Genomic DNA, 24,871 nt, shown 5'->3' with positions numbered 1-24,871 from the left:
TCTTTTAGCTAATATCAAGAAAAGGTTTGAGTCGATCTCTATTTTCTGCAACTAAAAAATGGTTTAGTGGCAGTAAAGTTCCAGAAAAGAGCATTAATGAGCTGAAAAATACATCTGGATTGCTGTGAGTGAAATATCTTTTTTTTCCTGTGCTTAACTCTGACTAGTGTTTGACTCTTTGATGTCTTGTAAAAAATGACTGTTTCTTCATTTTCTTACTTTCATATTGGTCAAAACTCAGGCAGATAAAAAGTGACTATAGGTAAATTATGTTAATTAAAAGTATTTTTAAAGTAATTTGATATTCAAAAATAAAGAAAATAACCAGCAAAGTCATTTCATTTGGTTCTGTTCCCCTGTTTGTAAAAAGATGGAGTTAGATTAGGTGTTCATTAAGGACTCTTCTATGGTAAATTTGTGGTCTTGTGATTCTAAGACAGCCTATATTTAGAAAATTTTCTTTAATATAAAATCCTCATTTAAGGGAAAGTAAAAGTAACTCATTTTGTTTTTTCTGGTTATATATAAAACTGGAATTAACCATTTACTTCATAATTTGACCATAGAGAAAATGCTTGCCTGTTGAGAAGTTCTCGGTATAGGTGTATAAATTATATAAATAAAGATATAACTATATTTTTGCAGGTATCTTTTGAGACATCTCCTTGGAGGTAGAATGTTTGTAAGACAGGGTCAGTTTTCCTCATGTTCTGGGCAGTTAAGCAGCTTTTAAACATTTTATAGTATATAATGGTGTAGGGTTCATAAATTACAAATTCCTTTCTCATGTTGTGTTTATAGGTATCCACCAGAAGCACCGGAGCTTCAAATCAGGAAAATGGCTGACTTATGTTTCTTGGTGCAGCATTATGATCTGGCTTACAGTTGTTATCATACTGCAAAGAAGGATTTTCTTAATGATCAAGCAATGCTTTATGCAGCTGGTGCCTTGGTCGGTATTCTATAGAATTTATTTCTGCTACCATAAGATGATGTAGAAATTTCTCTTTATGAAATGGCAAACAAAATACCTACGGATGAAATTGTACTCAACGAGCACACAATGCTTTATAGGTTTTGAATTAGGTTAGCTGAATTGATGGATATTCCTCAAACTAGTGCATTTAAACATGGTAATTAATGTATGAGTGCTGATTTCTTAGTTTTGATTAGTACTTTCTAATTTTTGTGTTTTCAAAGTTTAATTTGAATTTCAATTACTATATTCATAATGTAAAGTTCTTTTTAGACGATGCTTTTAGACCTCTTGAAAAGTCATTTTTTATATATTTTTTTAATCTGATCATATAATTTTTAAAGAGTTACTTAGTTTATTTTTAGAGAGAGAGGAAGGGAAGGAGAAATCGAGGAGGGAAACATCAGTGTGCCAGAGAAACATTGGTTGCCTCTCACACATCCCCAACTGGGGACCTGGACCGCAACCCTGGCATGTGCCCCACCCAGAATTGAACTGGTGACCTTTTGGTTCACAGGCCTGTGCTCAGTCCAGTGAGCCACACCAGCCAGGCTTGAAAAGTCTTTTAAAATTGCTTGAAGTGTTTTGTTTTTTTCCTGATGTAAGATTCTATTTTGGTTAAAAACATGTACTATAGTGTAAGACAGACTGTTCTCTTATGCAAATTACTTAATATTTCTGAGCTTCAGTTTTCTTGTCTGTTAAATGTGAATCCTAATGGCATAGGATTAGATAAGGTATAAGGCATGTAAGGCATACCGTCTTGTAAATAATAAACTGTCTGTAAGAATTGGCTGTTGTTAGTTTTTGTAATTGATGTGTAAACACAGAATTTTCTATACATGTTGATACAATCTTTTTAGTACTTTTGAAAAGTTGTAAATATATGTATAATCTGCTTTCTGTGCTTAGAAAAAAGTAAAACTAGCACTGTAACTTTCTACTTAGTCTTCTTTAAAACATGTAAGCTTATAGACAGAAGTGTGAGGAACAGAATGTGTAAGGACTCTGAATACTCCATTGGGTGGTTATCATGTAGGCATTTGCTTGATGTTCTGTTTGCGTTTTTTAGTACTATGTGTATATATACAACTAAAATCGGCAACTTAAAAATGTGAAGCTAAAATAGCAAAGTTATATTAATCTTTTATTTCTATATTTTCAATGAAAAAGCCAACTAACTTTAAAAAATATTTTTAAACCTTTTTTTATTGTTAAAGTACAGTTGTCAACTAACTTTTTAACCATCTTGTTCAGGAATGGAAAATATGCTGTGTTTAAGTGTTTGAAAAAATTATGTGAACTATCCCTGTTCAGACATTCTCTGGTCTTTTACTATAGTAATCAAATGTAAGATAATATGAAATCACACATACTTAATGTTATTTCATTAATACCTTATAACATAAGTATACACCTACAATTATTAAATTTTACATAGTACACCTGCAAATTGAATGTTTATATATAGGTAAAAATCTTACAAAAGTATGGCAAAAAAAGTTTCTACGATTTTATGGCACTTATGCTTTTTCATTTTTATCTATAATATGATAAGTACTGCATTTAAGCCACTTAGATGAAGATATTAGTAGCAGCTCTATGAGAGAGAATAGTTTAGCACTGGAAAATAAAGGCATATATGCACATGAGAAAATCCTTTTAGTCTGTAATCGCTGCCCTAAAATAATAGGCCTGGGGGAAAATAACATCTCTATCTTTGTAACCAGAACACAAACAAAAACGCAAATGGTAAATATGTATTTTTCGTACAATACAGGGTAGGGCAAAAGTAGGTTTACAGTTGTGAGTACATGAAACACAATTTATTCTTCTTTTATTATTTATTAAGTATTGTATTTGTTCCATACAAACAACTCTAAACCTACTTTTGCCTCACCCTGTGTAGTATTATACTATGTAATCAATATATTTGATATTTTTATGCCATATAGAATCATATGTAAATTTATTATGTATTTAAAAATATAAACTAGTTAAGAAAGTGTGTTTCAGCTGTAGCATATTTTGTCACGGGTATGACACAAGTTTCGTTAGGCTTATTCAGTACATTTTGGAGCACACACTGTGGGGTGTGAGGGTACAGAGGTCCTCTGAAACTCTTAGTGTATCAGGTTAACGGCTTTAAAAATATCCCAGTTTTCAGATAAGTAAATTATTTTTGTATATATTTTTTGCATGTGTGTTTTAAAAAATGTTGCAGAGAAATACATTTATTCATCCTAAAAATAGATTGGCATTAACAGTTTTTTCTCTTAATTTATGAAGATTTCATTTAGTTCTAGTCAAATTTTCATTAAAACTTGGTTTGTATGAGAGTGCAAGTATGGACATAGGACATTTTACTAAGAAAACCAAACCTGTATTTTAATCTTCTTTTCTGAGTCTTTTAGTACCATTGCATATTATTCGAATTACTAACTAAAGTTAAAGCCTTTGACAAGAAAATGGGTTTTGAAAATGAAATAAAAAGATTAGAAAATTGACAGTAATATAGGTCTAAGAAATGGTTTTTGTGTCTTTTGTTATGGTACAGGGTATAAACTAGAGCGTGAAAATAATTGGAAATGTATATAGTTCAAGCTGTTGTGAACTTTGTTTTCATATTTTGATGCCAGAAATTGGAAAGAGATGTATTTTGTTTTGTCTCTCTCTGTATGCTCCTATCATTGGTCTGTTCTCTACTCACTGAGGAGTAGGAAATAATAGGGAGGAGGTGGTAGCAGAAATCTTAAGCCAGACTTACTTGGTAGCTATATATGCCCTAACTCAAAGTGTTTACTAGGTCTTCTGGAAAATCTCATTTAAATACTGGATGACAGACTTTGGAATTTCACTAGAGAATTAAAAAATTAAAAGCATATAAATGTATTTTAAGTTTGCACATAGTATACATGTACATGCATTAAAAATCCCAGCAAATTTCATTGCATTTTTTAGGTTTTGTGAATGCTAAACCACAAGAATATTTCTCTCCTTTTGAAATAGTATAAGTAATATCTTTTCCTTTAGGAAATGGCAGCAGTATCGGCGTTTCTTCAGCCGGGTGCACCCAGGCCATACCCTGCACATTACATGGATACAGCAATCCAGACATACAGAGATATCTGCAAGTAGGTGACTAGAAAATTTATATTCTTTTCACTTAGAAGCAAATTTGGCATTTAATTGTTACTGGATATAAATGATTCTTTGTTTTTCTTACAAGCTCCCAAATCAAGTTAATATAGTCAGAGACAAAATGAGGTAATCTTTTAAAGCTAGTGCTTTATTACATTCTCCTTTCCCATTTTGTTTGGATTTGTGGTTAGGAATTTGTTATATGTAATATTGAGACTAGATATTATATCGAAGGTGATTTATATTGTGGGAACATCTAACCTTAAAACTGTTAAGCCAGGAGTTAGTCATTTTGAACTTTCATTTCTAAATAGGCAAAACACAAACAGTTAAATAATAGTCCAGACAAGAAAATGACAAGTGTTTTGTACACACAGTGAGTTCTGTTGGAACCCATTACCTGTAATGAGACTGTGAACTGGTCCAGAAGTAGTCAGGAAGTTTCATGGGATGTTGGGAGAATAGACCCTGAAAGAAAGATAGTTGGGATTTGATAGGCATAAAGGCAACTCAGAAGTTGTGATTGGAAAGAATAATGGTTTGGATGCAGCCCTACCAGAGAAAGGGAATAGAGCCCTTGGCTAGGTTGGGGGTTTGAGAATATGAAAAGTATTGAGTGGTACATTTGGAAAGATTGTTGTGTTAAAGAAATCAGTGTGGGGAGCCTGAATACTATTATTATTTTTTAAGCTTTACTTAAGAGTTATACAGTAGTAAATGGGGAGTTACTGAATATTTGAGTACAGTCTTGACATAATAAAAGTTGCTTTGCAGGAAGATTAATCTGACTTTTCTGTGTAGCATGCATGGGTTGGAAGATGAGTAGCAGTTTTGTCCTTTATAATGTTATCCAAATATAAGTAGTATTAGTCTGATGTTATGCTTATGGCACAACACTAACAACAATAATTAACATTTATTGAGTGTTCAGCATTTGCCACTATGCCAAAGTAATTTACATGTTCATTTAATTTTAAGCCTATAAAATGGTGGGTACTTGTTTTTTTTTTTTTAAGATTTTATTTATTTATTTTTTTAGGGAAGGGAGGGAGAAAGAGAGGGAGAGAAATATCAGTGTGCAGTTGCTTCTCATGTGCCCCCCCACTGGGGACTTGACCCATAACCCAGGCATGTGCCCTGACTGGGTATTGAACCGGCGACCTTTGTTTCACAGGCCAGCACTCAGTCCACTGAGCCACACCAGCCAGGGCAGATGGTGGGTACTATTATTACCCACACTTTACAGATGAGGAGACTGAAACTTAGAGTTTAACTTGCACAAGGCATGCAGCTAATAAACGATGGAGCCAGCATCGAATTCTACCTGTTACCTTATGTAATCGATTTGAGAATAGATTTGGAGATCCTGGCAGGAGATAACAGCCTCCCGTGAAAGAGAAGATTCAAAAGTTAGAAGAACTAGGGGAGTAAGGTATCAAAGGAAGCCAGAGTACGAAAAGAATTTCAAGAAGTTTGAACATTCATTCTTTCTTGAAAAAGGTTTGTTTTGTTTGTTTTTTGGTTTTCATGAAGCACAGAGCATTTGGATAGATGCACATGGAATGATGCAAAAGAAAAAGGGTAATACCTTGTGACCCAGATGGCCAAAATAGCCTTGGCAATCCAGCCTAGTCCTCCTGTCCACAACAGACTGTATTTTTGTCTAAATATACACGTACTGTTATGATTTACCTAGTAATCTACATGTTAAGTTACCATGATTGGTAAGCTGTATTATGAATTTAATAGATACTTTGGGATAACTAGAAACACTACATTAATTATATATGTCAATTTAAGAAGCTCTCTGTTTCAGAAATATTAGGATGTAAACAAATTTTCTTAAAATATAGGAATATAATATTACTTTTGCAATGCCCTCTTCTTCAAATGCCAGGTTCCACTTTTTAACTGGGGAGAGATCCTATTTATTCTGTGCCTTTAGATAGGGGTTATGTCATAGACATTCTTGAATCCTCAGCATTTTCACTGTCTCACACAAATGATTTTTTAAAATGTCGCTTGAATTAACAAATTATTGAAGTCCTGGACTTGGTAGCCTGTGACTTAATAACTGTGACCACATGGGGATGTGGATGCAGAATCAAACATAAGTACCTTATTTTGCTGTGTATAATGTGCAGGTTTTTGCCCAAATTTTTGAGGGAAAAATAAGTGTGCATATTATACATGGGTAGTACCTGAAATACTTTGTTTTTGTGTTTTGTCATTATTTGCTACATAAAATTTCTTGTGCCATAATATGTTAAAAAATAAATGCTAACATTCCTTTATAATACAAAAACAAGTATCTAAATATAAATTAAAAAATTGAATTAAAAAACTAAAATGAAAGTTTTTTTCCTGAAAGTTTAGACCAAAAACATGGGTGCACATTATACAGAGCAGAATACAGTAAGTGGAATGATAGTGTTAAGATTTACAACTGAGGCATATTTGAGCATATTATATGTGAGTAGGAGTTAGTCTTTTGTGTTCATTACTACATTCTTAGTTCATGAATAATAACTCTAAGAAAACCATGTTTCGAAGAAAGTTTATGGCAGAATCTGTAGTACTTTCTGTAATTTTTGAAATTAGTAAATTCTGTTTTAAAAATATCACTCTCCAGAATGACCTTCAAGTTAATAACTTTTGAAGGTGTTTTTATATAAGGATTAGAAAGTAAAAAGAAAAAAACTTTGCTGTTATTTCTCAAAAAAAGGTTCCATCTTATAATTATAATAATGATTATTCATCATTATAATAAGTAAGATTATTTTAATTTATGTTTATTATTTTCAAGAATGAATAATTCAGCTGTAGATTATTGATGGTAGTAGTCCACAGAGCAAAATCAAGATTGTGTTTTCGCAAAGATTTTGCTCAGGAATCAATCACGTGTCCCTGGCTCCATGCCATCTGTAATTGAAACATCTCAATGGTACTACTGGAGGAAAAAAGTCTAAATATTTCTGCAAACTAGCCAGTAAAATGAAACACACATAACCAAGAGTTTTCAATAAGGAGGGAGAAGAAATACGAGTGAAATATTTGCATTAATTTCTGTTCAAAGCAAGTTTTATTTGGTAAATAGCTGCTGGTTTAGACATACTAGTTAAGTTTTATCTTTTTGCATATAGGAAATGTGACTTTGCTTTGTATTCTTACCACGAAATTACACGATAAAATGTTCTGATGAGTTATGACAATTCTTAGGAGTTCTTTTTTTAACCTTTTTGGTAAATGGAAAACAAGAACATGGATTTCTTTTTACTTGAAAATTACAATTAGAATTAAAAACTTCTGTTGAGTAAATGGTTACTATGATATATTAAGATAATATTGTAGTGCTCATTATATCTTTCTTGTCTTATTTTTTTAGAAATATGGTATTGGCTGAAAGATGTGTATTGCTTAGTGCTGAAATCTTAAAAAGCCAAAGCAAATATTCAGAGGCTGCAGCTCTTCTAATACGGCTGACCAGTGAGGTACTGAAACTGTGCAGTATTTGTTTTAATTAGTGTTACTTCATAATTTTTAGAAAGTGTTTCCTTTTTTTGTGAGGGTGTGCAAAAGAAAATTAGAGGGGAATCTCGGAATTTGTAACATGGTTACTTTAGTTATTTGTTGAAATTAATTTTAAATGCAATATTTTATAAACCGATTTCATTTTATTTACAGATTTAAGTCTGTATTATTATTAACCACAAACACGTGTTATATATCTTCCATGAGTTAGGTTCTGACCTATGCATAATGATATTTAAAATAATAAGCATGTGTATCTTTCCTAATGTAAAATTCATACTTAAAAAGAGAAATCACTCAGGAATTTTTAATCTTATTTCACTAGTATGAACTTAAAATAACCACTTGAGCATTTTAAAAAATCTATATTATGAATATTTAAAAAGGGAGAAAAAGCAGTCCATTTATAGTTATTAAAGGTTTATAACACATTATTAAGTTGCATTGCCTATACAAGCTTATAAAGAATGGTTGTAGTTGCTTTTAAGTGTGATTAAAGACCCATTTTTAGATGAACGCTTAAGAACAAAAGAACAAAATCAAACCCCTCCTCTCTTTGCCCCTTAAATATTAATGTAGTGTGCACTATGGTTTCGGTCCTTGGATCACTCTGTACTTTTCACTGTGTTTTTGGGGGGCTATTCGCTCATAGTCATGATTTTCAGATCAGTCTCCAGCCCTGACTTCTTAAGTTTTAGATTTGCGTAGCCAACCGCCTTTTAGACTTACCTACTTGGGTGTTTCCAGTGCACCTTAAAGTTGACATATCAGTTACCAACTTCATCAGCTTTCTTACCTTATAGATTGTGATGTTAAATTGTCATAGCCACCTAGCTCCTCATTTGCTCAGGGCAGAAACTAGTTGAGATGCTCCCATATTCTCTTATCTGTCAGTAACACAATTGGAGGGTGCTGGTGAACTTTTTAAATGTATATTTTTTTATAGCTCCAAATATTATACTTCTCTCTCTCTTTTTAAAAATCCTTCCTGCTACTGTCCTGGTTCATGTCCTTTATGTCCTCCTCCTGGCCCTTTCCCTCTTTCTTCACTTAATTTACTAGTCCTGATATTAGTCATCCGCAGTACATCAGGTTGTCCTAAGTGTCTCTGTCATGCCCTCTCAAATAGTTCTGTAAGACTTGACTGGTCATATTAGATTGGAAATTCCAGTTAAGCGGTTAGCTTTTGAGAGTAGGGGACTCTGTCGTCCTCTAAACTTTTATCCCTAGTGCCTAATACTGGTCTTGTCACATGGTATATAATTTACAGATGTTTTTTGAACTGAACCATTAATTCTAAAAAAGTTTCTGTAAGATACAGCTAATTAGGTTAATAGATGCGAACATAATGTTTAATAATTGATGTTGCATGAACACTGACCTCTACGAACAGTTGTGGAGCATAAACTATTTGATAGAGCTGAATGTAGGCTCTTGGGTGTGTTGGTGGTATACTTATTATTACCTATAATAAGTAATCTTAACTTGGGTCTGAATATGTTGCTGTGTTTTTCATCCTAGGTATTATCAGTGAATGTAAAGGAATTTATGGTCTAGGAGCTTCAATAAAAAAAATTTCTTTAAGAGCAAATTCTTCTGTCTGCATTGTAACCTTGTTATTTTCTGTCATTGTTCTCTTTTCCTTTTAAACTCTTTGTCTTCACCTTTCTTTTTCAAACCTGAATGATTTATTTTGTTTTGAAATTCTGGCAAATTTGTCATTCTTATTTAATGCTTTGGGGCCATGTGTGGAGTCTATTTCCCTAGAAATAGTGATTCTCAGTGGCCTTTTCTGCTATACCTTTCAGATATATCTTTGCAGTAACTTGAAAGTGAAGATTTCTAGGCATAATGTATATAACATTATGTTAAAGTTTAACTAACAATTTATATTGTATGAATATTATTAACTAGAAAGGCTATATAATATCATGGAAAGTTCACTTCGTCTTGTGAACAGGGTACTCAGTAATGGGGTACTGAGTTACATATTTTTGGCATTCATGAATTCTCTTTCCTAGATTTTTGCTAATACCATTATAGCAAAAGACAGCCCCGAGGCCTGGGTGAAAAGACTTGTACTTCGAGTTTATATTTTGGACTGCAAATTTGTGTGCAGGTGGATCTTACGTTATTCCCTGGGATTCTCAGCATGGCAGAACAATCCCACCTTAATGACAAAGCATGCCGCATTCACCACCACATAGGATAGTATGTCTGAATTTGGTGTTTAAGACAAGATACTTTTCCTCTACTTGTGTCTGTGTTTCTGTGTTGAACATTTATTCTTGTCTTATAGCCCTTTTTGTTTGTTACTGCATTTACATACATTAAGTCAGTTTCTCAGGTATAGTAATAGCAGCCATTTTTATAAATTTCTCCAGCTTGAGGGAAACTGTTCTTGTCTTAAATTGATCAGCTGATAACACCATTCCTGTTTATCTCACAATTGTGCAAAGAAAAAAAACCTTACAGCCACCCTTGAGATTTTATTTAGTTAAGTTTGTGCAACTGGTGCCTTTATCAGCTGTGTTTTTATGGAAGTATTTATTGAAGCCTGTAGCTTAGATGGTTTTTTTCCCCCTATATTTATCCTCATAGTTTAAGTTAATGTTTGCCTTTTCAGCTTTTGTTAAAATTATCTCTTGGTTGTGGGCAAAGTTCTTAGGCTGGAGTTCTTGTTAAAGTGGTATCACATATTTTTTCTTAGTTCCTTATAGAGTATATATAATAGACTTGCCATAGCATAGATATGAACTACCAAAAAATAAAACTTTATAGCCTCTGCTTTCTGGATAAAACTATCACTCTGAAATTCTTTTATTGTTCTTTCATCAGTACTGATGGCAATTGTTATTCTTTTCAGGGCCTTTTTTCCCTTTTTCTGTTTCCTTGACATTAGATTCCTCTCTGGTATTTTCTCTTTCTATTTTTTTAAAATTATAGTTTATTGATTATGATATTACAGTTGTCCCAATTTCCCCCCCTTTGCTCCTCCTCCATCTAGCACCACCAACTCCCTCAGGCAATACCCACACCTTTGTTCATGTCCGAGGGTCATGTGTGTAAGTTCTTTGGCTAGTCCATTTCCTATAGTGTACTTTACATCCCCATGGCTATTCTGTAACTACCTTTTTGTACTTTTTAATCCCCTCACCTCTTCACCCAGTCCTCCATATCCTCCTCCCATCTGGCAACCATCAAAATGCTCTCTGTATCCATGATTTAGTCTCTGTTTTTCTTGTTTGCTTAGTTTGTTATTTAGATTCAATTGTCAATAAATATGTATTTATTGCTATTTTATTTTCCAGAGTTTTGATCTTCTTTTTCTTAAATAAGTCCCTTTAACATTTCATATAATAGTGGTTTGGTGATGATGAACTCTTAGTTTTTTCTTATCTGGGAAGCTCTTTATCTGCCCTTTGGTCTAAATGATAGCTTTGCTGGGTAGAGCAACCTTGACTCTAGGTCCCGGCTTTTCATGACTTTGAATATTTCTTGTCAATTCCTTCTGTCCTGCAAAGTTTTTTTTGAGAAATCATCTGACAGTCTTATGGAAAATTCCTTTATACGTAAGTGACTTTTTCTCTTGCTACGTTTAAGCTTCTCTCTATCTTTAACCTTTGGCATTTTAATTACGGTGTGTCTTGGAGTGGATCTCTTTGCATCTATCTTGTCTGGGATTCTGTGCTTCCTGGACTTGCATGTCTATTTGCTTCACCAAATTAGTGAGGTTTTCTTTCATTATTTTTTCAAATAGATTTTTCAATTTCTTGCTCTTTCTCTTCTCCTTTTGGCACCGCTGTGATGCAAATGTTGGAATGCTTGAAATTGTCCCAAAGGCTGAATACAATATCTTCATTTTGTTGGATTCTGTTTTCTTCTTGTTCTGCATGGTTGTTTTTTGGTTCCTTATGTTCCAATTCATTGATTTGATTGTCAGATTCATCAACACTACTGTTGTTTCCCTGTAAATTGTTCTTTATTTTAATTAGTGTATCCTTTGTTTCTAACTGGATCTTTTTTATGCTGTTAAGGTCCTCCCTAAGTTCCTTGAGCATCCTTATAACAGGGTTTTGAACTCTGCATCTGATAGATTGCTTATCTCCATTTTGTTTAGTTCTTTTTCTAGAGTTTTTATCTGTTCTTCCATTGGGGCCATGTTTCTTTGTCTCCTCATTTTGGCAACCTCCCTGTCTCAGTAGTGTGGCCTAATGTAGTAGCTGTCCTTCAGGGTCCAGTGGCACGGCCTTCCCTGTCACCCAAGCTGAATACTCGAGGTATGCCATCCATGTGGGCTGAGTACACCCTCCTCTTGTAGTGGAGCCTTGTTTGCTGTTGGCAGGTCAATGGGAGGGATTTAACCAGGCCAGTCAGCTGCAAGGACTGGTTGTGACCTCTGACCACCAACTTCTGCCCTCTGTGTAGGATCAGCTGTGCAGGGGCACATTGGTGGTGCTCTGACATTGTCTGTAGCCCTCCACTTGGTGCACAGGCTGTGGGGTTTCCTGGGTGGTATAGGCCAAGGTCTACCCTCACCTGTATTCTGACTAGGGCCATCCTGCATGAGCTACAAAGCCATCTGCAGATGGCTGCTGCTTGTGCTGGGTTTGTAGGTTCCCAGGCAAACCAAGCTGTGAACATAGACTAGCTGTTGCTAGTGTCAGTCCTGGGGCCCTGTGCAGGGTTTGGGGGCTTGAAGAGGCGGATGAGGCTGGCTGTTGCTTGTTTGAGAAGATTTAGGAAGTTGTGTATCATGAGCCAGTAGTGGCCATTCATATGGAAAAGTCACTGTTAACAGCCTGGGTGGGGGGGAGCCTCTGGGAAATCCAGAGGTGGGTCACACAATGGCACCTGTCTGTGGGCTCTGTGGCCCTGTGGGGGGAAGGTTAAGAAAAGAAACAGTGGCCTCTGCCTGCCTTTCTGTCTGGGGGAAAGCTGTCTCCTAGCTCTCTCCTTGATGCCAGACACTTCCATTCCTGCCTGTGTGCCTCCGGTCCCTTTCAAGCTGGAGCTCAGAGGGAGTGAGTCTGAGTAAGTCCGTGTGTAGGTTCTTGAAGAGGTTCTTGGGAGTCCAGCAGTTTCTTCTACCCCACTCAATCCCCGCTAGTTTTTGTAGCCAGCAGTTATGGGAACTTATCTTCCTGGCACTGGGCCTTGGGCTGGGGGATCTGGTGGGGGGCTGGGATTCCTCGCTCCCGAGATATCCCTTCTGAATTTTTATCCAAAACACATGAGTGTGGGACCAGCCAGTTCAGCCTCTCCATGTCTTCACCCCACTACCACTCTGGATGAATGTAGTTTCTTTAAATCTGTAGTAGTCCGATTTCATTCAACTCGATTTCTGGCATTTCTGAGTGATGGTTACTCTATAGTTTAGTTGTAATTTTAATGTGGTTGTATGAGGAGACGAACCATATTTACCTGTGCCTCCATCTCGACCTGAAGTCCCAGGGCTTTTTTTGTTTGTTGTTTCAAAGCAATGTTTTTTCTTCTTTAGGTGTCACTGTAAGAGACAGGGACTAACAAAGAACTAAGCTGCGATGAGATATGAATGTAGGGTATTCAGATCTGCAAATTGATTCTTTCTCAGACAACACTTTACTGAGTGCAAGAGTCAGATTGTGCTTTAGCTAAATTAATTTGTGCCATGGACTTCCCGGTCTCTCCTGAATTGGTCAGTCCTTCAGCGTTAAGTTTGAGAATGCTCAGGGTATACTGTGCTGGTTCTTAAACTGGATTGCATACACCATCAAAGATATCTGTGGCATATTCCTTATATTATATATTAATTGGAATGTCCAGGATTGCTACCCATCCAAATTCTGCAGTTTAATGAAGCTTCATTGGCAATTTAAAAATATATATGTATATTTATATATTTATGCTATGTGTGTGTTTGTGTGTTACGTGTGCATGCATGCTAGGAATAAACTAAAATTTATAGGACTAAAAGAAAAAAGTTGTGAAACTTTATTGAGAGGTCTAAATAAAATTCCAAAATGAAGTAATTAGGGGGCATACTTGTTCTATATATTAAAATATATTCTAAGGCTATATAAATTCAAACTGTTTACAGTGATAAGAATAGACAGAGTAAAGTAATAGAATGAAAATTCAAATACTACATGTGATTAGTTGTCATTTAATTTAGTGAGATGTGTTAGGTAATTGACTGAATGGTACTGTGACATCTAATTAGCTATTTGGGGTTGGACTCCTGTCTTATTCTTTACATGATAATATATTAATTGGCCAAAAAGTTCACTTAGTTTTTTTCCATAATATAAAAGACTGTTTGTTTGTTTGTTTGTTTGTTTTAGAGAGAGGGGAAAGGGAGAGAAACATTGTTGTGCAAGAGATAGATTGATTGGTTGCCTCTTTCATGCCTCTAACTGGGCACCTGGCCTGCAGCCCAGGCTTCTGCCCTGACTCGGAATCTGACTGGCAACCTTGTAGTTTGCAGGCCAGCACTCAATCCACTGATCCACACCAACCAGGGTAAAAGACACAGTTTTCATTTTCACCAATAACTTTACTGATTTGGGTATTTGAGTATGTTAGCTATCTCCTGCATAGTATAACATTGATTGTTCTCAATTAATGCCTTCATCGCTGTCAACTTCAACCCGTCTACCTGACTGTGAAGCATCATCCAGTGAGAAATCTCCAGCACAAAACTTTGCAGAGCACCTTTGAAACGTTTGATGAGTCACAGCACCTTCACCATACACTGCACAAATCTTCATGCGTTTCAGTTGTGTCTTTACCTTTCTTGAAATAATAAAGCATACTATGCCAAAAATGTTTCTTATTGTCTTCTATCTTTAATATTAAAATGGCTACACAAAAATTCACCAGTATTTTTTTAAATGCACGCTGATATGACACAATACAATCTAACAAAATCGTTTCAAATGAAGTTAAAACTAAGTGCTACTAGACTCATCTTACAGGAAAAAACCCAAACTTTTTGGCCAACCCAATAATTATAGCTAGATTAATTATAATGTGAAAAATAAAATCTGAAAAAAAAAGCCTAGAAGAAAATACAGGAGAGCATTTAAAAAAATCTAGTAATGGTAACATCCTTTCCTAGTTCGATGCAGTATCCTGAAGTCATAAAAGCAAAGATAGTATGCTTGACTACTAAAGAATAAACTCTTTCATGTCAAAACTGGGAAATAATATTTGCAAATATATGACAAAGTCCTGATACCGATTAAGTGTACAAAGGGCTCTTATAAATAAACATATAGTCACAAAAACCCATTCACAAAAGGGTATAAACAGGCAATTCACAAAAAAAGTACAAAGACTTTTAAACATAGTAAAAGATGAATAGGCTTACTATTAAAGAAATGTATGTTGAAAAACGAAGTCATTTTTTTCTTTTATTAAAGAGGTAAACATTTAAAAAATGATCTTGGGCTGAGTAGAGTAGAAAAAAATATATATATATATTCGCATTCCCTGTTGAAGACAATATTTATTGGTAGTATTTTTCTGTAGCAGTTTGGCTGTATTGATTTGAATTTGAAGCATATGAATAGCTTTCATTAACTCAGCAGTTCTACTTCTGAAAATTCATCTAATAAAAATATTTTTATAATTATTCATGTGTTTAGAAAGATGTTTATTGAAGCACTTTTTTGTAGTTACAGAAGTTTAAAGCAGCATTAATCAATTGGAGACTATAAAGATTATGGTACATTTTATAATGGAATACATGTAGCTTTAAAAGAAAGGAGAGATGTAGAGGTCTTGGAAAGATGGCTATGATCCTAGGTTTAAAAAGCAAAATAAAGAATACTTTGTATAATACCATTTATGCATTAAAAAGTATTTTTATTTTTAAAAAACTAACATAAGCACTAATGATATATGCATATACTACATATATATGTGTGTGTATATATGTAATATATACTAAGCTGGCAAATCAGATGAAGGATGGGTTGGGAAAGAAAGATGTTCACCTTTTTTTTTCTTCAAACATGTAGTCTTTAAGAAAAAAAGTGTCTATTAACTTTTTAAAAAGAAAATATTTTCCCCCCAAAAATAAAGATGTTGCCCTGACTGGTGTGGCTCAGTGGGTTGGTCATCTTCCTGCAAACTGGAAAGGTCACTGGTTTGATTCCTGGTCAGGGCACATTCCTGGGTTGCAGGCCAGGTCCTGGGTTGCGGGCCAGGTCCTGAGTTGAAGGGCGTGTGAGAGGCAACCAGTTGATGTTTCTCTTATGCATTGTCGTTTCTCTCCCTCTTCTTCTCCCTCCCTTCCACTCTCTCTAAAAATAAATAAAATCTTAGTAAAAACACTTTTTAAAAAAATTAAAAATAAAGATGTAAGCTCCCCAGCTCCCCCAAGTAAATCTGATGAATTGTTATAGAATTGCTTGTTAATTGTATAGTCTTGATTTTTCCCATTTATTGGCTTTTGGATCTTAGTTACCAGAAAAATTATCTGATTATTACTTTCTGTCATGAGGGAGTCGAAATAGATAATATCTACCATTTATACTGAATGCTTTCTAGAGTGTTTCCTTAGATCTGTTCCAGCTCTAATATTTTATGACTGCTACAGAGATAGTTATAATAATGACCTATAACACTTTTTGATGTAACTATAATTTGTTGAAATTATTTCATTTAAAGTCAATGTTTTCTGTTTTCAACTTTCCCTGGGGAAAATAATGGCAGCAGAACACATGGAAGGGCATGGTAAGTTCAGTTTGAGAATAGCTGAAAAACCTAGAGAAAGTTTTGCTGAAAATGTTGTTGATACTTGATCAGCAACCTTAAGTACTTTCTCAGTTATTTTTAAAGTAATGATGGCTCTTGCAGTTGAAAGGTTGTCCTTGTGGGTGAGGTTATAAATGCAGTATGTTTTTTGTAGACACTGTTGTCAGAATCAGTTGAGGTAGAAATAATTTGAGTTGTACCATTTATTAATATACTAATAACAGGTGATAATCTTTGGAGAGGAAGCCTTCTGGACTTTTTAATGAAATAGCCATTTGGCTCACTTGAATTAAAGCAAAAATTGAGAATTCCTTTCAAATACAGTGCACCTTTACCTAGAATAAAATAATAGATTAAATTAGTTTATAATTTACACACACTCTGTTTTATCTTTCCTTTTTTTCTTGGATGGATGGAAATACGCTATTGGATGTCACAGATCAGTTTCCAGAAGAAATTAGATTGGTGTGAATCAATTTTCTTTTTGGGCTCTGTTTTCTGGTTTATGTTTAATCAGTACACCTGTATTAAATTCTCTGTTTATATACTTTTTTGTTATTTGAAAAGGGATTACATTTCCTCAGAGACTTTTTTACATGGTGTATATCATAACCAGACATTTGGCTTTATGAAGAGGAAAAAATGTGTGTATATATTTCATGGTAGAGAATTTTTTTTTAAGTACACTTACTGGAAGAAAGAATCATTAAGATTGGACTACCTCTTGATTTCTGCCCTCAGATACTCTTAAGTTAAACATCGAATATGTTACATATTTTAAGAAAGTAAATGTTTTCCATCAGTTATATTTTTACTTTTAATTTTGTGAAACTAACCTTTTCTTTTAAACATTCAATAGGATTCTGATCTTCGAAGTGCACTTCTTTTGGAACAGGCGGCACATTGCTTTATAAACATGAAGAGTCCCATGGTTAGAAAATACGCGTTTCATATGATATTAGCAGGCCATCGGTTTAGTAAAGCAGGGCAGGTGAGTGTATTTTCTTTAAAAAGAAAATAATTTGCTGCTTTAATTTTTATTTGTTGTAATTTGTTATTTATTTTATAAATGCATGTCATTAATGTTTTATGACTTAATCCTAAAAATGGTTACAAATTTTGTTTCAAGGTAATGTGTTATATTTTATGTGGGTAAGGGCATGAGATTTGGATTTAGAGAAATCTGGGTTTAAAGGTCAATCTGCTTACACCTTGATTTTGGTCAAGTTACTTCTCTGAGCTTCCATTTAAATTTTTTAATTTTTAATTTATAAAATTGAAAATTTCGCCCCAACTTCTGTAAGGTTAAGCGAAATCATATATGTGATGGTCCTAATATAATGAATGCATTCAAGCAATTTTAACTATTTAGTAGAGGTTGAACTCTCCCTTCTTCAGCTTTGGTCTTCTGTTGTCTCTCAGAGTACTTGTTGACGGCGTTTACTAAATATTAAATGAGTAGAAATCTTCTGCCTTTTTCTGGAAGCAGTTGGGTTAGAGAGATCTTTATTAATTTAGAGAGCTTTCTTGGAGCTTTGCTGGAGGTGGAGAGAGATAGCAGCAGTGAGATGGTGGTTTACTGTAAATACAGATAGAAGTGTAGATTCAGTAATCATTTCTGTCTTTCAAGGACTGTACTAGGAGCTGAGCTTACCCCCGTAAAACCAACAAGGTCTTCTCCATAAGGGAGCTTTTTCACTGGTAGGGGAGTACGAGTATTTTTTTAATGTAGCTGATATGAGTTTTTAGGGCATACGCTTTTCAAAGTCTGTGCTAACCTAAACATGCTAGCGTTTTTATGTATTAAAGGTACAAAGAAATAAAGGTGTTCAGAAATTACTTGAAAGTTCATATAAAAATGCTGTATTTTTTAAAAAACCAGCATTTGAAGATTGAGTTTCACCCTCTATTTTTGGAAACTGCCACATTAGAAAATATGTGAACTTGCTATATATTAAATACAAACTGTAAAAATATTTATAAAATTAAATGTATTTTTATAATAATTGATGTACTCCATGAGTTAGAATTTCTCAAGCTCTAAAGTGGAAAAATTAAAAGCTATTATTTTAATAGAAAATTAAATTAAAGTGGAAAAAAATTAAAAACTGTTATTTACTAGATCTTTTCCAGAGTAAGTACAGATGCAGCTGAACATGTTATCCCATTGTTTGTCTTGCATACAGTGTTCTGTTCCAAAATTTACAAGATGTATTAAACAGATGGTTTCCTTTGCTTAAACGGAAAATTATATACCCCATTAGGAATGGTCTTTTGTGTCTTATTTTTAAAAAGTCATCCTTTCCCACATCTTTTGTGAATGGTTTCATTTGTGAGAGTTATTTGTCATTGGAACTAGAAAGGCTGGTTTTACATTTACCTTCTGAAACTACAGAGCATGTAGCAAATACATAAGTTTATAATTCTACATTTGTGGTAAGTTGAGATACATTTGCTATCAGGCCTAATAATCATCTCTAATTATAGTTAAATTATCTCATGGAGTTAAATGATTTTAAGGTAGCTGGTTTTGCTATTTTGTGACCACTGTCCATAAACTTCAATCCCAGAAGTCTCCTCATACAGTATGTAGAAACCTGAAAGTACGACTAGAAATGCAGATCTGTAGGAAAAGCAAAAGCGTGTGTTACTGAAGTTGGTCAAGAACAGCATCTTCCTGGGAAGACAGGGCACATAAAGCACACGCAATTCTGAGGCTGTTGCGTACCAGCTTTTTGTGACATCGCCATTAAAAACAGATATATGTGTTCACAGGGATGAGTGAGGATGGCAGAGAGAGATGGTAATGCCATTTCTCTGTCTTTCCTGACTGGGGGTTCATGCTGAGTTGTTTATCTTGTCCCCAGAAGTTTTTTATAGTTCTTTTATTTTTATTAAGAATACGAACAAGGCATTTAAAAATAGAGCTGGCATTGTAAAATATTAAAATCAGTAAAAAAAATACTAGGAAAGTGCTGGGGGAGAGTGAGTATGTTTGTGTTCAGCAGACTTTAGGTCTTTGTTACCTTTCAAATCTCTTTAGATGCTTTTCCATGAAATCCTCAAAAGTATATTTGAACTTGACACTTACACACATTCAATTATTTCTCTGTATTAGTTTTTAAGATTCAGTATTTGGTCTTTTACTAAATGCAAAATGGAGATTAGGGCCCCCCCCCCAAGAAATGTCACTTAAAAATTACTTTGAAACAGGCTCAAAATTAAGGAATACTTACAAATACTTTTGTTTACCTGAGCCATTTGAGAGTTGTCTACCTAGTGCCCCATTACACTCAAGTACTTTAGGGCATATTTCCTATCTCCTAGAAACAAGAACTTTTCTTCTACTTAACCATATTACAAAAAAGTCCAGAACTTACTCCTCAGGCATTACTACTACCAGACATTACTCAGGTTTTGACAGTGGTCCCATAAATATCTTCTGTATTATCGAAGAAGGATCCTTTGACTTTTATGACCTTGACACTTTTGAAGATTACAGGCCAATTAGTGTGTAGAGTGTCCTTTAATTTAGGTTTTTCTGATGTTTCCTCACGATGAGATTCAAATTGGGTATCTGTATAGGAATATCACAAAAGAGTGGCTATATTCTTCTTACTGCATGCTGTCAGGTGGTAGATGATTTTTATTTGCTTTCGTTCTCTCTTTATCAAGAAAAGATTTCTTTAAAAAACAAACAGTTCTGGCTATACATGGTACAAAGTCTGTAATGTCCCCCAGGACAGGGGAGTGGGTGGAAGAGTATACTCTGAAGCAAAAGCTTTAGTGGAGGGAGGCCTCTTCCTCAGTACCAAATTCCATTTTTAGGATGGAAGTTGTCTAGTTCAGCAGGTGGCAGTGATATGTGATTAACGCCAAATATCTGCTCATGGGTGTGGCAGGATGGAGCCAGCAGTGGGCAAAAGAAAAGAATACCGAACAAGACAGTAGTTTAAAAATGTGCGTGTGTGTGTTTACTTACATGTGCAGTTTTAATGCACAAGGAGTATTTCCATTCGGCCCAATGTAGTGGCATAAAGAGAGAGAACCATAACAAAATTGAGACTTCCTAAGATAGTTCTCATTTGCAAGCTAACAACCAGGCCTCTGACTAACCCATGACTCCATATGCTACTGCTTTGGGAACCCAGATGGTTTTTCATGAAATCATTATTATACCTGACTTGTAGATTTCTTGCGCTTGGACATCTGCTTGCTCTAGGACCTCTTCGTTAGTAATTATTGTTAAGAAGTTTTCCAAAATGTTAGTTTCATTTTCCTTATTATTCTAGTCTGGGAAGAACCAGTTACTAGTTACTTGATTGTGTATGTGTGTGTGTATTTTTTTCAGTCCAAGGGAAACTTAGATTGTAATACTTTGTTTTGTTTATTTTCTTACAGAAAAAGCATGCTTTACGCTGCTATTGTCAAGCCATGCAAGTTTACAAAGGAAAAGGCTGGTCTCTTGCAGAGGATCACATTAACTTCACTATTGGGCGCCAGTCCTACACTCTTAGGCAACTGGACAATGCTGTGTCTGCTTTTAGGCATATTTTAATTAATGAAAGTAAACAGTCTGCAGCTCAACAAGGGGCCTTCCTCAGAGAATATCTTTATGTTTACAAGGTGAACACATATTTTCAGGATTAGACAATAAAATTATATTTAAGTCATTATTTTCAGGGAAAAAAATGCTTATTTAGTACTGTCTGGCAGGAGTCTAATAAAATGATTTTATTTGATTGTATTTAATTATCAGTCATCATAAAATCTAGGAAGGCTTGGATTGTTAGTCATAGATTTGAGTCGCATTGCCCTTCCATAGTTATTTAAAAGAGAATTTTAATATTCCAGTAAATACTTGATTTGTGGCTTTTCTTGAAATCTTAAATTAGATGCTTTCTGGACTGTTTCATTATTATGTTTTCGAGATTTTTTTTTTAATCCTAATTGATCTTACAGTATATTGGGTCCTCTTACCACCCTTTGGAAAGCACGTTCCTCTCTTTTCCCTATGAAAGATGAGGAGGTATAGATCTGTGGGAAGTAGACAAATTATTATGGTGTAACCCAGAAAAATTAAAGTAAGGAAAAACATTTCTGAGACAGGAGGATAGGAAATATAAAACATTGTTTCACAGGAAAAATTGGAAGTTGTAATTTTTCCGTGAAGTCCCATGAATAGTAAAGATGGGGTGGGAGAAGGAAGTAGGTTTACAGTTGTGATGTGTGAAACGCAGTTAATTCTTGTATTACTGTTTCTTATATTGTATTACATATTTTTCCATGTGAACAACTGTAAACCTACTTTTGCCCACTCCTGTATTGTATTTCTGTCCTGTAGAAAGTAACTGCCCTTTGTGCTTTATTAATTTGAAGTCATGTGGATAGAATTTTGGCAGATAGGGTGGTATAATGAATCACAGGAAGTAAAATGCATACCAAAATAATGTTTGGAAGTTTAATACCCAAACAGAGCTAATCAGCTGAATAACCTTAGGAAGACTTCTTGGGCCACAATAAACAATCTCTAAAGTTCTTCTCAGCTGTTAAATTGTATCAGTCTCTAATGTATTAGTAAAACTGGTAATTATTTCTTAATTTTTTTCTTAACATTTTTAATACCTTATGTATTAAAAAATGAGAATACATATATAAATAAGGTAAAGTTTTCTCAGAAATTCTTTTTTTTTCTTTTGTATGTCTCCTAGAATGTAAGTCAGCTCTCACCAGACGGTCCCCTTACCGCAGCTTCCTTTGCCATATATTAATAGTTCGGCAACACGGGTTTTCTTTGGCCATGACAGACGACCGGCAGATGGTTAGTAAAGGTTTTTTTGGTCTTGTTACCTAGTGACTATTTTAAAGTTTTTTTTCTTTCTCCATTTAAAAAATGATGTATGAATTGTTAAAGAATGTTTGAAAAATAAATACTTCTATACCATATCACCTATCTTCCTGCCACCTGAAGATAACCACTATTGTATTGTTTTTCCTCATCCTTAAACTAAAAACTAACGACAAAACAACTATAGCATAATGGCTTTTCTTATGTAATATAAAAAAATGTGTGTATATATACACACACACACAGATAACCCATAGACACAGACAGCATTGTGGTGATGGCCAGAGAGAAGAGGGTTGGGTGAACATGGGCAAAGGGGGGAGAAATGCAGACGTCTGTAACAATGTCAACAATAAAAAATTTTTTAAAAACCCAAGTCATTAGAATAAACTGAATCTTAATTTTCTTAAAGTAAAAGAAAGAGTGCTCATGTTATTTATATAACCTAGACAAACATTTTTTTAATCCTCACTCAAGGATATGTTTATTGAAGTGAGAGAGAGAGAAACATTGACATGAGAGAGAACCATCAATCAGTTGCCTCTTGTACATGCCCCAACGGGGGACTGAATCTGCAATCTAGGTTTGTGCTGTGACCGGGAATTGAATCCACAACCTTTTGGTGTATGCAGTGATGCTTCAACCAACTGAGCCACCTGGCCAGGGCTTCATAAACATTTTTTTTAAAGATTTTATTTATGTATTTTTAGACGGGGGGGGGGGGGGGGAGGAGAGAAAGAGAAGGAGAGAAACATCAGTATGTGGTTGTCTCTCATGCACCTCTTGCTGGGAACCTGGCCTGCAACCCAGTCATGTGCTCTGACTGGGAATCAAACCCATGATGCTTTGGTTCGTAGGCCTGCACTCATTCCACTGAGCTACGACGGCCAGGGCTTGATGAGCATTTTTAATGGCTGTAAAATATAACATTCAGTGCATACAAAGTACTTATTTTCACATTTGCTTGTTATATAGTTGGACTGTTTCTATCTTCTATGTATATAAAAACACATGCGCACAGACACATATATAAAGTCCTGTTGTAGGAGAAATCTTTGTGTATAAAACTTGTTTTCTTAATTTTTTATTATGGAAGTTTTCAAATGTACTTAGAAGTAGAGAACAATTGCCAATATTCTGTTGTTCTTGTAAGACTTTTTAAAATACAAGTTTTTCCCTTAGGGTTGAGCCTTAGCATGACAGTACTAGGTTAAAAATAAAAATATATTAAGACCCTTGATGCATGTTAAAGTAACTAAACAGTCTTATATTTGAGCTTAATATGTTTCTTGATTAATTTAACCTTTTATTTAAAAAGTATCATATGTGTATAGCAGCATTGTTTTTTATAGCAAAAAAATGAAATACCATATGAGTTGACAAATTTTGGTGTGTTCATATAATGGATTCATGCGGTAGGACATGAGTGAATTAATTCTCCATGTTTCAGCATGGATAATACCACGTAATGTTGAACGATAAAAGTTGCAGAATGATAGATTGAATATAATTTCACTTATATATTTCAAATATACAAACCAGTTCTATGCATTGTTTATGTATATAATCATATGTGGTAAAGTTAAAAAAAAAGTGGATGACAATGCTATACTTCAACTTTGTAGTAGTTCCACGAGGAAGTGGTGCCAGTGGACATGGAGGACTGGGGAGGGTTCCACAGTGGAGCACATCAACTCTATCTATAACATTTATCTTATAGTAAATATTTGGGATTATATGACAGACGGTGACTTTTGTTAAATTTTGATATGCAGTTATTTTTTGATATTATTCTCCATGCTTTTTTTATGTTTGAAGTATTATATATAAAATTGCTTTTGGAAGACTAGAGAAAATATATTCTTTCAGAGTCAGAAGGAAAAGAGCATCAGTATTAGAAGCAGAATTCCAGTTAGGCTGAGGTTAATAAAGCCTATTTTTCTCTCACGTAATTGGAAATAGGCAAGAGTGAGTGTATATATGTATTTCTTTGGATAACTTAGGTTTTTATTTAAAATGTTTTATTTGAGGGCAGGTATTAATAAATGCATATTTAATTTTGACACATTTTTTAGGTGAAAAGCAAGCAGCTACTCATGTCAGTCTTGATCAGGAATATGACTATGAATCCTCTCAGCAATGGCGGGAACTTGAGGAACAAGTTGTGGCCTTGGTTAACAAAGGAGTAATTCCATCCAATTTCCATCCTACGCAGTACTGTTTGAACAGTTATTCAGATAACTCGAGATTTCCACTTGCGGTTGTAGAAGGTGACATACTTGAATTTTTACACATGGATTTTCGTTTGTTTATTTACCATAGATTCAAGATAATTTTGTGTGCCCAAAATCACTGGGAGCTGGGGTGCAAAAATAAATTAGGAATTCAAAATTTAGTGAGCTGCATTTATAAAACAAAGCAGTGGGGGTTCTAATACAGGTAGATGCACAGTGCTGTTGGAATACAAAAGAGAGAATGCCATTCTTGGTACAGAGAAATTGGGGGGATTTTTTTGAGGAGGTAGTTTTAAGACAGTCCAGATTGAATCCTGAATAAATAGACATTTACAAGTTGGTAAAGGATACTTTAGGCAGAAATTCAGAGCTATGAAAGCAAGATATGTTTAGAGAATT

The 24,871-nt window shown here is 34.5% G+C and overlaps 1 protein-coding gene across 1 annotated transcript in view; it reads left to right on the top strand.

The window, feature by feature from the left end:
• The window catches only part of TRAPPC8 (trafficking protein particle complex subunit 8), a 90,481-nt gene that overhangs the window by 26,933 nt on the left and 38,677 nt on the right, over positions 1-24,871 (top strand). Inside the window, 9 exon segments of the mRNA XM_024580721.4 lie at positions 9-124; positions 802-952; positions 4,010-4,110; positions 7,503-7,608; positions 17,250-17,381; positions 20,792-21,016; positions 22,102-22,128; positions 22,130-22,211; positions 24,314-24,508. Of these exon segments, the coding sequence (XP_024436489.2) occupies positions 9-124; positions 802-952; positions 4,010-4,110; positions 7,503-7,608; positions 17,250-17,381; positions 20,792-21,016; positions 22,102-22,128; positions 22,130-22,211; positions 24,314-24,508 (1,135 nt within the window).

The sequence above is a fragment of the Desmodus rotundus genome, chromosome 10 (assembly GCF_022682495.2).
Source record: "Desmodus rotundus isolate HL8 chromosome 10, HLdesRot8A.1, whole genome shotgun sequence".
In the NCBI taxonomy this organism is placed as follows: domain Eukaryota; kingdom Metazoa; phylum Chordata; class Mammalia; order Chiroptera; family Phyllostomidae; genus Desmodus; species Desmodus rotundus.
This window is presented reverse-complemented; position numbering and strand designations above follow the sequence as displayed.